This window comes from Lactuca serriola, chromosome 3 (assembly GCF_051521515.1).
Source record: "Lactuca serriola cultivar US96UC23 chromosome 3, Lser_US96UC23_V15, whole genome shotgun sequence".
In the NCBI taxonomy this organism is placed as follows: domain Eukaryota; kingdom Viridiplantae; phylum Streptophyta; class Magnoliopsida; order Asterales; family Asteraceae; genus Lactuca; species Lactuca serriola.
The window spans coordinates 272,450,900-272,465,356 of record NC_136410.1 but is presented as its reverse complement, the minus strand read 5'-3'; the positions used below and the strand labels follow the sequence as shown (position 1 = coordinate 272,465,356).

Sequence of the window (14,457 nt, the reverse complement as noted above, 5' to 3'; positions counted from 1 at the left end):
TGAAGATCATTATGTTGAGGTAATTAGTTTTAACATGTTAATAATATATGATTACATTAAATTATTATATTAAATTCTAATCATATACTTCTTTTTGTTACATAGACATATGAATCAAAAATATCAAAAATGATTAATAGTTTTGAGAGAATGAAGGAAAAGCTGAATTCAAAGCATAATGATGCGATGACAAAGTTCTCTGAAAAGGAAAGTTTTAGAATTTTCAAAGAAAAGATGAAAAATATGACTGTTGAAGAAAAAACTGAAATCACAACACTTTTTAATTTTCCAATTAATGAAATTGGAGTTGAATGAATCAATTTGACACCAATAATGGGTCAAAAAACAAATGATCAAACAGAAAATGAAGATAAAGAGGGAAATGATGAAGAAGACGGTGATAATGGTGCAAGTCAACCAGAAGTAGATTATTTACTTGATTCAAATGAAGCAGATAATGAAGGAATAAAGAATGATGCAGATAAGAATAAAAAAGAATGTGAAATTAGAGTAATAGAGAAAGATGCAAAGAGGAATGAAAATCAGAATGATGAAGAAGAAAAAGATGATCATGCTGAGGAAATAAATAATCATGAAGAGACTATTCAACAAAATAAAAATCAAAATTTGTTGGATAAAGTTGTTGACAACATTGTGGACAATGTCCTTGGAATTGGAGTTTCAAGTTTAAATAGTCAAGAAGATGAAATTTGGAATCACCCTGAAATGAAAACTATTTTCGATAATATTGATATAGGTAAATTTTGTCTTAATTTTATTTTAAAAAAAATATATAAAAATATCAATACACAATAACAATTTTGTTTGTTAAATTTTGACCAGGGTCACCAATGAGTACAGGTAAAACTAATACTCTTGCAGAAAAGGAAAAATCAGAACGTGTACATGAACAAGGAACAAAAGTTGAAAAAACAAAGGGAGATGATACAGGTAAATGAATGATTTAAAATATATTACAATATTTATATTGATTTTTTTAATAACATTGTTTATTCATAAATGAATAATATACTATATAAATGAATAAAAAATAAAAAATATTCATATATGATGTATATGTTTTAGGCAAGGAAAACTATGAAGATAGAAATGAAGGAGGAACGGAAGCTAAGAACACGAAAGATGGATGTGAAGAAAAACAAACAGAAATTGAAAAAGGAAATGCAGAAGATAGAGGTAAATAGTTGATTCACTAATAAATGAATATAGTAAGTTTTATTATTCATAAATGAATAACACAATATATGAATAAATAAAAAATATAGTATTACTTATTCATAAATAATGATATGTATTACTTATTCATAAATGAATACATTACTTATTCACATATGAATTACTTAATCACATTTCTTTATCTTTCCGGAAAGAAAAAGTCAGAAAATCAAAACAAGAAAGGAGAAAAAGCTGACAAGACAAAAGGAAATAAAGGAGGTAACAATTTGGATAAACATTTCAAAATATAAACTCAAATATTATATTTAACTTACAACTATTTATATGATAAATCTCCTGGCATGCAGATACTCATCCAAGCTTTAGTCTAGGTCTCAGTCCAGATTCAGATCAAACTTCAAGTAAAAAATCTAATGAATCTTCACCAAAAAAAGCACTTACAAAGAAACAAATCAAAGACGACCATCAGAAGGTTGTTATCAGATTAGCAAAGAAAAATGTTCTTAATCCAAATCCAATCTCTGTATCAATTCCTACTGAAGTAGGACCATCAAAGCATGATCTGGATCAACCAAGAGAGAAGAAGCTTGCTGATGCTTTCAAATCACCTTTCAAATGCAGAATAACAGAGACAAAACCCAAACTAACACATTAGGAGAGTATTGTCTGTGAATGGTTGTTCAACTTACAAGGCAATACATCGTAAGTAACTTTATTTTATATATATTCATATATGATTATTATATAGATAATAATCTATGACATTTTGATTATATATTTGCAGAGATGTGGTTGTCCAAACAAAATATGGTCAGATAGCAGAAAGAGCAGTTATGGAAAGTCTATATGCAAACATAGAGATTTTTGGAGAAGTTTTAGACACTTGGTCTGATTTACTTAACCACCAAGAACTGGAAAGGGATTTTGGAAATTCACCATACAGACTCTTCTTGAAAGTTGGAGTTTCTGTAAGTTTATGTTCTAACCTTAATTCCTTCCTTATTCATAAATGAATACACCAATATGATGTATTCATTTATGAATATTATATTTTTTACAACTTAAATTCACATATGATTATACAAATATGATGTATTCTTTAATATAATTATATATATTCAGTCGAAATTCACATATGATTATATTGGTTACAGACTGCTTATCTAACTTCAACATTGTCTGATGAAAGAAAGTATGAAAAATTCAAGGAGAACTTTCATGACAGTACCAATGGGTACAAAAAAATCTTGAACATAAAAGATATTGACATGGTGTGTTAATTAAAGTTGTTTTTTTATATATATTTTATCAACAAAATACTTACCATTATATACATAAAAACAGGTATTCTTTCCAGTTGTTAAAAGTGCTCATATTTTTGTGATTGTCTTCAACTTAAAGAAACCGTCAATTGAAATTCTAGACAATAGTGCAGTTGAGGGGGATTATGAAGGGAAATACGGAGTAATAATGAAACCTTTGGTATGTACCCAGTTCACAACAACATAAAAGAACCAATTTACTAAATATCTAACTTTTATTTTATTTAATGATCAGAAAAATTTGTTTGTGAGATACTTTAAAGAAATAAACCATCCAAGAGCAAATGCAATCTCAAAAGAAAGTATCAAACCCCAATGACTTGAAATGTCATGGAGAACAGTTAAAAACCAAGTTGATTGTGGGGTCTTTGCAATGAGACATATGGAGACCTATATGGGACAACCACTCTCAAAGTGGAAACCATGTCTTCATAAAGAAAGTGCAGTTCAGCAAACTACTTTAGAGAAGCTCAGGCAAAGATATGCACACATAATGCTAACTTCTAAAATTAACATGTTCATGGCTAAGGTGTTGGATCTTGCTGAAAAATATCAAAAGGTTGAATTCAAAGTGCGTACTGATCATGCATACACGGCTATGCAAACAATTCAAAAAAAGGTTAAAAGAATATTAATGATTGCTTGTGAAGATGAAAGAATGTTGAAGTGTGATGCTATAGAACAATTTGTGTTGAAGATGAATGGATTTGAAGTACATGTAAGATGATTATGCGAAACAAGTTTTAAATGGTTTGTTAAATATTGTTGAACATCGTTTTAATATTTTGTGAAATGCTTATGAACATCTTTTATTATCTTGTGTTGAATGATTATGTAATAGAAACAACTTCGCTTATTTCTGTCAGTTTTTTATATTTAAATATTTTCAAAGTTTATTTATGTTTATTCATAAATGAATACGAATATGATATCTTCATTTATGATTAAATTAGGAGTAATATGTCAGTATAGCAAAGTTCATATATGAATATAACAAATTTCATATATGAATATAACTAACTTATTAGTAGAAACAACTTTGCTTATTTATGTCATTTTTTTATATTCAAATATTTTCAAAATTTATTTTTATTTATTCATAAATGAAAACGAATATGATATATTCATTTATGAATAAGTTCAAAGTAATATGTTAGTATAACAAATTTCAGATATTAACATAAAAAAGTTCATATATGAATATTACTTATTTATTAGTATAACAAATTTCACATATTTATATTCATTTATAAATAATTCACAATATCAATATAACTTATTTTATAGTAATTTAAAAAACAAATATCAACATATCAATTTACCATATCAATATAAATGTGTATTATTCATACATGAATATTATTGTTTATTGTTTTTATCTGCATATATTCATAAATGAATAAAAAAAATCCCTAACTGTCTTTTGCTGATTTAGCAGCTCCAACTCTTTCTGGACAAGTACGTAAATTGTGTGGAACTCGCTTTCCAAATCCTGAACACATTCTATGTTCTTTTTTAGAATTTTCATATGCTACTTCACCTGCACTTGGAATTCTTTTCTTGATTCTAGAACCTTTATTGCTTTGAACTTCAGGAACATTAATATTAATCTCTTCTGGAATAGGAATAGTAACACCCAAAAGCTTGCATACGACTTCACCATCTGTCTTGCTTTTCAATCCAGGAGAAATATAATCACTCTCAAATTCCTTCAACAACATTTGTTGTTTCTCAGCAAACAAAGCCAATCTCTTTTTGTCATCTCTTACAATATCCAAACATGATTCAAAACTATAATATGAATCATTGACTAGCCTTACATTCTCACAATCACCTGAATCGGATTGAACAGAACTAAAATGATAATTTCTTGATATCACATCCTTTCTCCATCTCTTCAAAATGTACCTTTTAGGAATTTCTTTAACACCACATCTCATCATTATTGTAAAAGCATGTCTGCATAAAACACCCATACACTTAAAATGTTCACAACTGCAATTTATTTCTTTCTCTTCAGCTTTTATTTCAACCTGATACAAAAACAAAATTTACACATTTACATTCATATAAGAATACTCATATCAACACTCATATATATTCATATATTCATATAATATTCATATATGTATATTATCATATTCATATACGAATATTATTACATTTTTCATAAAAAAAACAAGTAAAATTACCTTAAATTCATTTTTAAAATCACTTTTACTGTTGTTGTGCTGCACAATGTAAACTTCCCAACCATCTTCAATACCAACATATGAGTACGTACAGAAAAAACATGCTTTATATATTTCTTTTTGCACCTCAAAAAATAATGTACTTGTATAAACCTTTGATGCTTGCAGTTCTATTTCTTGAGGTGTTTGCATTTTATACGATGCTGCTCTCGTTGAGTATTCCTTTGCTTTTGAATGGCAGTGTCGTAATTCATCATGAAATTCAAAAGTAAGTTCCCACTTTCTGAATATGTATTAAAGAATGAATTCATACTCTCTGACCTCGATGTAGTCTTCATCAAACCACACATTGGAATATCACTAAAATATCCAGGTATCCATGAATCACGTATTGTAAACATGTCTTTAAACCATCTTGTGTCTTCAAGATTGAATTCCTTCATAAGCAAACCCCACTTCACCTCAAAAACATCAGGTTTCATATTAATGTCCCAAACAAGCTTCGAAAACCTTTTTCTAAAGTCTGTGTTTGTAAATAAATCATCTGATATCTGTATTAAAACAAAAATATTCATAAATGAATTAATAATAATAAGTAAAATAACAATCAATATTCATAAATGAATATACTAATAAGTAATATATTTGAAATATATTAAAATAATACCTTTTTTTTCAACTTTTTCATTATATGCCACATACATAATCGGTGCTTTGAATTACGAAACACATTCTCAACAGCTTGTTTTATTGCAGCATCTTGATCAGTTAAAACAAGTGTTGGTTCTTTCCCATGAGTTTTAAGAAATGCTTTAAGCAACCAAGAGTAAGACTCAATGCTTTCATTACTTAGCAACCCAGATCCAACAGTAACCGATTTTTTATGATGGTCAATAGCAGTAAACGGAACAAAAACCATTCGATACCTAACACACAAAAAAATGTTCATTAGAGTCAATTTTTGATGTATTAATAAGTGAATATAAAAATATTCATATATGAATAAGCTATAAACAAAAGTAGATAAAATAACTTACTTGTTTGTTCAGAAAGTCGCATCAAACGAGATAACATCACCAAATTCAGCATAATATGCCTTCTCCATTTCATCAGCCCAAAACATCATCTTGACAATTAAACTCAAATGAGTAATTTGGATAGTGAGCTCGACGGTCATTCATTGTGTTTACTATCATTTGGGCATCTATATAACCAATAACCCTGTTGATATCTCTCCTTAAATTTTTATAGTCAACTACTTTGGGCTTTACAAACTCATACCCACCTCTCATACTTGCCCTCAACTTATGAGCCATAGTTGGACCTATTTTTGATGTGGAAGCACGCACAATAAACTCTTTTTCTAAATATTACATTTGTCTCACCTTTTTTGTGACAATCCGAAATTTCCATTTTGTACAAACTATATCACTTCTATAGAAGTTATAGCAGTCACAGTTAATTTTCAGACTTTTCGTGTAAGTTTGAGTAATTCAGGGTTTACACTTCAGGAGATATCAGGAGAGTGGATGCAATAGGGTTTAGTGCAACTCTACACTCTATTATATTAGAGGTCATTTCAGGAATAAAAATATTTTCTGCCAAAATATCTCAGGACTATAAATAGAATTCTGAACCAAATTCATTCATTATTCGCATTTCCAACTAGAGAAAAGCCATTTTCTCTCTCATGGATCTTCGGGTATTTATACCAAAACGTGAGTAACTCTTTCTAGTAGTGTTAAAAAGCTTTAAATGTGTTCATAACATAGATTACATAGCTAAATCATTAGATTTAGGAGTTTACTCCCCAAGGTGTTCTTGGGCGGTAAACTCCCGAAACGAAGTCTAGATTGTCCCACGTGATATACTAATGCCTTGGAATTGTAGAGGAGTGTATTAGGGACATGAAAACAAGCTAGAAACACCCAAGTTTGAGAGTTTACGGCCCAAGAGTAACTTAGGCCGTGAACTCCAATTTCAAACTCAAAATGGTGCTTTTAAGGCACCTAAGGCCTTAGACTTTTACCTAGACTTGTTCCCAATGAATCAAGGGCCTTAAACACATAAGAATCACATTTCAAATTGAGTTTACGTCCATGACATGGTTCATGGGCCGTAAACTCATTAAAGGGGCACCAAAGTGTGTCAATGGTCTTCATATGCTTGGAATAAAAGTCTAGAACCAATACCACTTGTGCATGAGGCTTGAAGACAACAAAAACAACATTCCAAGGGAGTTTACAACCGTAAACTCCAAGGGAAATGGCCTTGGGGCCGTAAACTCCTCTAAGGAGTGTTTCTAGGCCTTAAACCCTTCCAAGAATTTAACCACCAAGTTGGAATAATTCTAGGAATCATTTGGAACTTCAAAACACACAATACACCCATGGTTGGGAGTTTATGGCCGTAAACTCAAGAGTTTACAACCGTAAACTCCATGTGTGATGGTATATGGGGAGTAAACTCATATATGGGGTCCTTTGGGACCCTAAACACAAGTGCCTTGTCCCACAAAAGCTTAGATGCAATCCTTATGGCTTAAAACACCTATATAAAGTGTTTATGATGTATACGATGTCTTAACATTATCAATTAGTAATTTGAGACTAATTGAGTGCATATATGTATGATTATATGTTCATTAGGATCGTAGTGTGTGTACAAGTCCTCGCTTGACATCTAGCAATCCTATACCGTTCAGTTCATCCCAATCACCAACTACAGGTGAGTTCATACCCCTAATCAATGTTTTAAATGATTTTAAATGCTTCAATGGGGGGGGGAATACAAGTAGAAACAAACATGTTATTAAATTATTGATATGTATTTTATAACTGTGTTTGTCATTTAACAGATTTCACATAATACAAAATGTGATGCATGAAATAGTTTTAAATCTTAAAAATACATTGTTATCAAATGTTTTACCTTTGAAATGTTTATTAAAATGACATCAAGTCATTGTTAATTATTGTTCAAAACCCATAAGATGTCTTACAAAACCGTTTTTACATTCTTGAACTAAACTATGCATATACGCTTATATTCTTATATATGTATTGATGTTATAGTTTACACCTTTCATTCAGTTTCCCACACCCTTGAGTAGTAAGAGTGTATAAACCTACATGATCAACCAATTATATTTTAGTAAATTATCATAGGGATAATTTGAAGATATCAAACATTACTCCTATTACAAGGAATCACACAAGAGTTAGTTCATTCATGACTCTATACTAGCACATTACCTGATACATGAGTACATATACATATGCTTACCTGATACATGAATATGTTTACATATACTTACCTATTACATGAACACACTTTCATGAATACCATACAGGAACACTTTTACATAGGTGCATTATCCTGTATTCGCTTACCTGGATACTTGTACTTAGAACTACGAGGATGATTTATTAGTACTTTCTGTGTAAATTATCTTTCCTATCCCGGTTCAATGGGATATCTCGGCGGGACTTACCATTCCGAACCCCACTGATTAGCACCAATGGTCGATGACCATCTACGGAGGTCTAAGGTTAGTACTTATACTAGGTAGATCGATAACCGGGGCTAACCCCTCCACCCACCTGTAACAACCCGAAGTTGTTCATCGCCGAAAACCCATTCTACCCGTATAACCCGTCGTGTATCGAAATGTCCCGATATCGTTTTTGGGTTTAGTTAATTAAAATTTTATGTTTATTATCATCCAATGAGTGTCCAAACCCTTTAGGAACTCATGAAATTAGCCCAAAACATTTATTTCATAAGTTTTAGAAACGTCCCCGCCGGGTGACGGAAACTTAATCGGGTGCGACCAAAAGCCTCGTTTAAGGCCGGTATCGGGTAGAATTCCACCGTGTCCAAGTTTTTGGAACTATATAAACATATTTAACCTTTCATTTGAAGCTTTTTCCTTCTCTCTCTACTCTCTCTCTAACCTCTCTCCTAAATTCAAAGATTAAGGGTCCAAAACTCAATTTTAAGGCCTCAAATCCCTAAGGTACCTTCCTAGCCTTAATCTATAGCATAATTGGCTTCCAAATTTGAGATTTAAACATGAAATTGGACACATTATGTGAGTTTACGGCCCAGGAAGCTACCTAGGCCGTAAACACCAATTTGAAGGGTTTTAAGCCCTTAAACTCCTTCCTAAACTCAATTGGACTCTAGATATGGCTAAAGGACTTCAAGATATGGACTTAGAACATTTAAAACATGAATTTTGAAGTCTTTGAAGGAGTTTACGGCCAAGGCACAAGCTTGGGACGTAAACTCATATTTAAGGGGTTTTCTTGACCTTAAACCCTTCCAAAACACAAATAAGGCTTACATATGAATTATAGGATATTGGTTTTAGCATTTGGACACTTGAAACATGAATTTTGTGGGACTTATGTGAGTTTACGGCCAAGGCATGTGCTTGGGCCGTAAACTCCTCAAAACATGGCATAAATTCAATTCTAAGGTGTTAGAAAGCCATCCAACACCACCAAAAGCCTTGGAATAAATCATAGGACCAACCAAAAATAGTTTAAGGACCTTAAACACATTATTTGATGGATTTCTATGAGTTTACGGCCAAGACTTGTGCTTGGGCCGTAAACTCCTTGATTCATGGTGTTAGAATGCCAACTAAACACCCCTAAAGCCTTTAGATGAATTTTAGAAGCCCTTCCATGCAAGTTTTAAGCCTTAAATCATATTGTATCACCCTATAGAAGAGTTTACAGCCATGAGGGGGGTCTCATAGGCCGTAAACTCCAAAAACCCCTCAAATGTCCCATAAAAACTCATGTTAGGCCTTGGAATAATTCTATCAATCACATGTGATTTGTTCTAGCTCCATTTAACACAATTTTCATGAGAAAATAGGAGTTTATGGCCATGAAGCCATGCTAGGCCGTAAACTCCCATAAGTGGGTCTATTTAATGTTTTAAAATCATTTCAAGTCATTAAACCAAGTCTAGAAATTATCCCCTAAATGTTTGAAGTCATTTTGCACCATAAACCACCCCCACCATGAGTTTACGGCCGTAAACTCATGGGGAATGGGTGTTTTAGACCAAAAACTCTTATATTAGTTTACTCATGGGGAGTAAACTCAAGTCCCAAGTCCCTAGTGTCATTTCACGTCCTTAAACGCCACCCGGGGTCCCTCCAAACTCTCGTATCGGAGTGTTTTCGCGACTTGAAGCAAGTGTCCCTATCATATAAATAAACTAAGTCCTAATTAGATACAAATGTGTATCTTTACATTATAATTAGGAACCTCGTGTATTTACAAGCCCCGGATCAACTCTTAGCGTCCAAATCGTCACATTTCTCGTCCGGTGAGTTCATACCCCTATGCCTTTTCCGTGTTTTTCAATGTTTTCAGGGGGAATACAAGCAAACTATAATTGTTTTCAAATCATAACATTAATATGTTTCAAATAATATCTGGCAAATTTATAAACATTTTTACTCCTTATGTATTATGTTGAGCATAAGGAATGATTTATCAATTACAACTAAATGGATTTTAGTTAAGAAAATAATCAAACTAATCAAATTATTATGGGAATAATTTGGGGTTCTATATTTCTCTTTATATCATGTACTGATATCTGTATAAAGTTATTAGATAAACTATGTCTGATTCAGTTTATCTTCGTATCATTTGAATGTATTGCCAGATAGTTTCATTGTATGTATCTATTTTCACTGTATCATGACTTAAAATCTTTGTATGTTTGATATCGTATGAGAATCCTGTGAATAGTTTAATACTAGCTTGTGAGATAGTCACTACCCTTTATGGATGATCAAGTAAATCCTCTCCGGAAGTGTAACCAAAGTCTCCTGGAGGGAGAGCGAGGAATTTGTGAATAGATCTATTCGGGACTGACAATCCCACACCTTAACTGCTAGCTACAGTTAGGCGGGCACGCCTGGGGTGACAAATTATGTATATCGTCCGACGTCTGACTAACGTCAAGGAGGTCTCGTTGTCGTATCAGCATGGTTACCCGACTCACAATACGTATTAATATAAACTTATTCACAGCTAGGATTTTGTTTAGAATCCATATCTCGTTCGGGATGATAATCCCATGATCTTGTGTCTATATCTCATTCGGGACAGTAATCCCATGGTTATGTGTCTATATCTTGTTCGGGATGGTAATCCCATGGTTTTGAAACTAAATCTTATACGGGATGATAATCCCATGATTTTATCAATCTATCTTATATCTAGTTTCGGGATAGTGATCCCATGGTCTTTATCAAACTATCTTGTAACTGGTTCGGGATGTTAGTCCCAAGGTTTTCAAACTACTTTCTATCTACAGTTCGTGTATATTAGGGCAATTCATATCGTATTGGGGATAGTAATCCTATGATTTTCAAAATATAGTTTTGTGTATTAAACTATACTCTGTGTTATTTAATCAATCTTGCATTTAGGAAAATATGGGATTTTCCTGGGGTTAACTTATAACGTGTAACAGAACTGTAACGAAAGATAACTAAACTAACTTTACATAAGAAAATATGGGATTTTCTTGGATAACAAACCTTTTCGGAAAACTAAAGGAAACCGATACATTTTCACAAAATAAAGCCGCTTATGAACTCACCGGTTTTATGCTGATTTTCAAACTGTTTGTATTCTCAGGTCCAAGTTAGACAGGTACCCGGCGATATCTTTTGGTGAAGACGGAGTGCTCCGAAGACTCGTCTCGTTTTGTTTATATGATATATGTATAACTTTTGTACAATTTACTTTTGAACCAAATGTAAACTTTCAGATATATGTAATGTAATGGTTGTTTACTGTGATTACTATGTACATTGGATTTGATACACAACATGGAGTCAACCCCGGGAACGTTTCCGCCTTTGGTTTTCGGGGTGTGACACCACCTGCTGCTGCTACAGAGGACAAGTGGACAATCTTCGATTGTTCATAAGGTTATATATTTCGCTTAATGTGATGTTGTGTTACTCCTAGTACCCAGCGATGACACTTACATTAATACTAATTCTGGACAATCTTCGGATGTTCATTAGGTTACATATTTCGCTTAATGCGATGTTGTGTCAGTCCTGGTACCCAGTGACAACACTTACAATAGTACATTTTCCTGTTTACTTTATTTTGTGATACTTTCACATAAACGATAAGTTAGACTAAGTACTTTAGTACTAAACAATTGAAGGAAAAACAATCATTTTACTTACAAAACATTCGGGTCTTGGTAGAAGACTACATTATCATAACATAACATTCGGGTCTTGGTAGAAGACTACATTATCATAACAAAACATTCGGGTCTTGGTAGAAGACTACATTATCATAATAAAACACTCGGGTCTTGATAGAAGACTACATTATCATAACCAAACATTCGGGTGTTGGTAGAAGACTACATCTCAAACTAATAGAAAACAAGGGATTTTCTAGGGTTTTTCATACATACATCAAACTTTTCATTTAAAGGTTTACATGGCCTTCATAATAGATTTTCATAAGCAAGACAACGACACTTAATTACTTATGAATTCACCAGCTTTAAAGCTGATACTCGCTTTCAAAATAACTTGTATTCTTAGGTCATCAGTTAGACAGGTGCGATGGCCAGGTTGTTGAGAAGATGGAGCACAGACAAGACTCGCCTTATTTTGATTATTCATTTTATTGTTGTACATTATGAAAGAACACACATGTATTAAAACTCTACTTATAATGCAATGGATGATGTTGTTGCTTGTTTATTATATTACACTGTTGTGATACTGTACATGATGTCCTCCACCCCGAAACGTTTCCGCCGTTCTTGGTTTTGGGGTGTGACATTTTTTAAATCGCTTCTCTTCTCAAGTGGATGGTTGTGAAGTTCATCAAACTGAAAAACTTTATAATCTGGAGTTCCATACACAGATTCAAATATAATCTTTACTTGACAACCAATAGCTCTTGAATTTGAATTTCGTTTCCTCCTAACACCACTTGTACCTAATGTGTCATAAGATTTCTTTTTCTGTTTACCACCACGATTACATATAACATGTTTCGTCTTTATAATATTGTTATCAAACCTTGACTGTGTGCTCAGTCTAACATCAAAACCACCAATTTCAGCATACTCATAATACATTTTGATAGCCAACTTTAATGATTTGAAGATTAAACCCTTAAAAGGAATAAGTTGAACAGGTACATCTGGCTTATAGACATGTTCTCCAATTATATCATCAAAATATTGTGCATCATGTATTGAACTTGAAGATTCACCACCTAAAATAATAATGCATGAATAAAACAATAATATATATATGAATACATAAAACTCATATAAATAACAAAAAAACATTCATATATGAATAAAACATTCATATATGAATACATAAAATTCATGAGGATTCAAAATATATAAAATAAAACATAATTTATTCATATATGAATAAAACGAAAAAAATAATAAATTCGAAATTACAATTAATACACGTTTATTCATATATGAATAAGACAACAATTTATTCATTTTAACATATTCATATGTAAATAAAACATAACTTATTCATATATGAATAAAACGAAAAAAAAAAAGATAATAAATTCGAAATTACAATTATCACACGTTTATTCATATATGAATAAGAAAACAATTTATTCATATTAACATATTCATATGTAAATAAATGATAATCAATAAAATTAAAAACAACAAAATAATTCAATAACTGATACCTTCAAAAAATGAGTTCTCAACATCTTCTTCTTCAGTATCACTCATAGAAGAATACAAATCACCATCAATAACACTAGAATTTGACATAATACACCAAATGATCTATATAAATAAACAAAAACAATCTTAATATCGAATATATCGAATATATCTCACAAAAAAAGTCGTAAAGATGAAAACCTGGTTAATTTCGAATATATCTCACCTCAACGTACAAAATATATGAAAGAAACTTAAATCATATATGATCATATGATGTAATTAAGCAATCTCTCTCAGTACAGAACGTAAAAACTACAACGATATAACTGATGAAATAAATATCTCAAACTACTTAACAAAAATCCGATGAAATAACTCCAATACATATTCAAAACTTGATAAGCTTGATAATGAACTCCGATGAAACAACTCCAAAAGGAATATAATAGGCGTAATTCAAAATAAATTATAAAAAGCAATAATCTTGATAATGAACTCCGATCTATCCGATTCAAACGATATACATACCTGATCAAATCGGAAACTCAAAACGAAGTAGAAAACTGAAACACAGATGCGAAACTTCACGATTAATTGAATGAAAACGTATAATTGCTAACGAGTTATATAAATAACTCCGATCTATCCAATTCAAATGATATACATACCTGATCAAATCAAAAGTTGAAAAAGAAGTAGAAAACTGAAACACAGATGCAAAACTTCACGATTAATGGAATGAAAACGTATAATTGCTAACGAGTTATATAAAGAAAATAATCTAGATAATGAATTCCTCATATCCGATTCAAACGATATAAAGATATCATCAAATTGGAACCTGATAACACGAACAGGTAAGTTCTATGTAAAAAAGTTGCTAATTTACAAAGATACCCTTAATGAAAATGGACACGCGTATTTTTTTTTAATTTGAACATGTTAGATAAATGATTGGCTGAGAATGATTCCCTCATTCTCAACCTTTTTTGTTTTCTCAATTGAACCTA

The 14,457-nt window shown here is 31.6% G+C and overlaps 1 protein-coding gene across 1 annotated transcript; it reads right to left on the bottom strand.

Annotated features, from left to right (window-relative positions):
• Positions 1-3,931: 3,931 nt before the first annotated feature.
• On the bottom strand, positions 3,932-13,552 carry LOC145096250 (protein FAR1-RELATED SEQUENCE 1-like). Its single transcript, XM_079034006.1, has 6 exons — positions 13,465-13,552; positions 12,621-13,011; positions 5,379-5,637; positions 5,060-5,262; positions 4,865-4,994; positions 3,932-4,552 (listed from the first exon to the last, which is right to left on the bottom strand). Exons 1-6 carry the CDS (start codon positions 13,550-13,552, stop codon positions 3,932-3,934), a joined length of 1,692 nt encoding a protein of 563 aa, XP_078890132.1.
• Between the last annotated feature and the right edge of the window lie 905 nt (positions 13,553-14,457).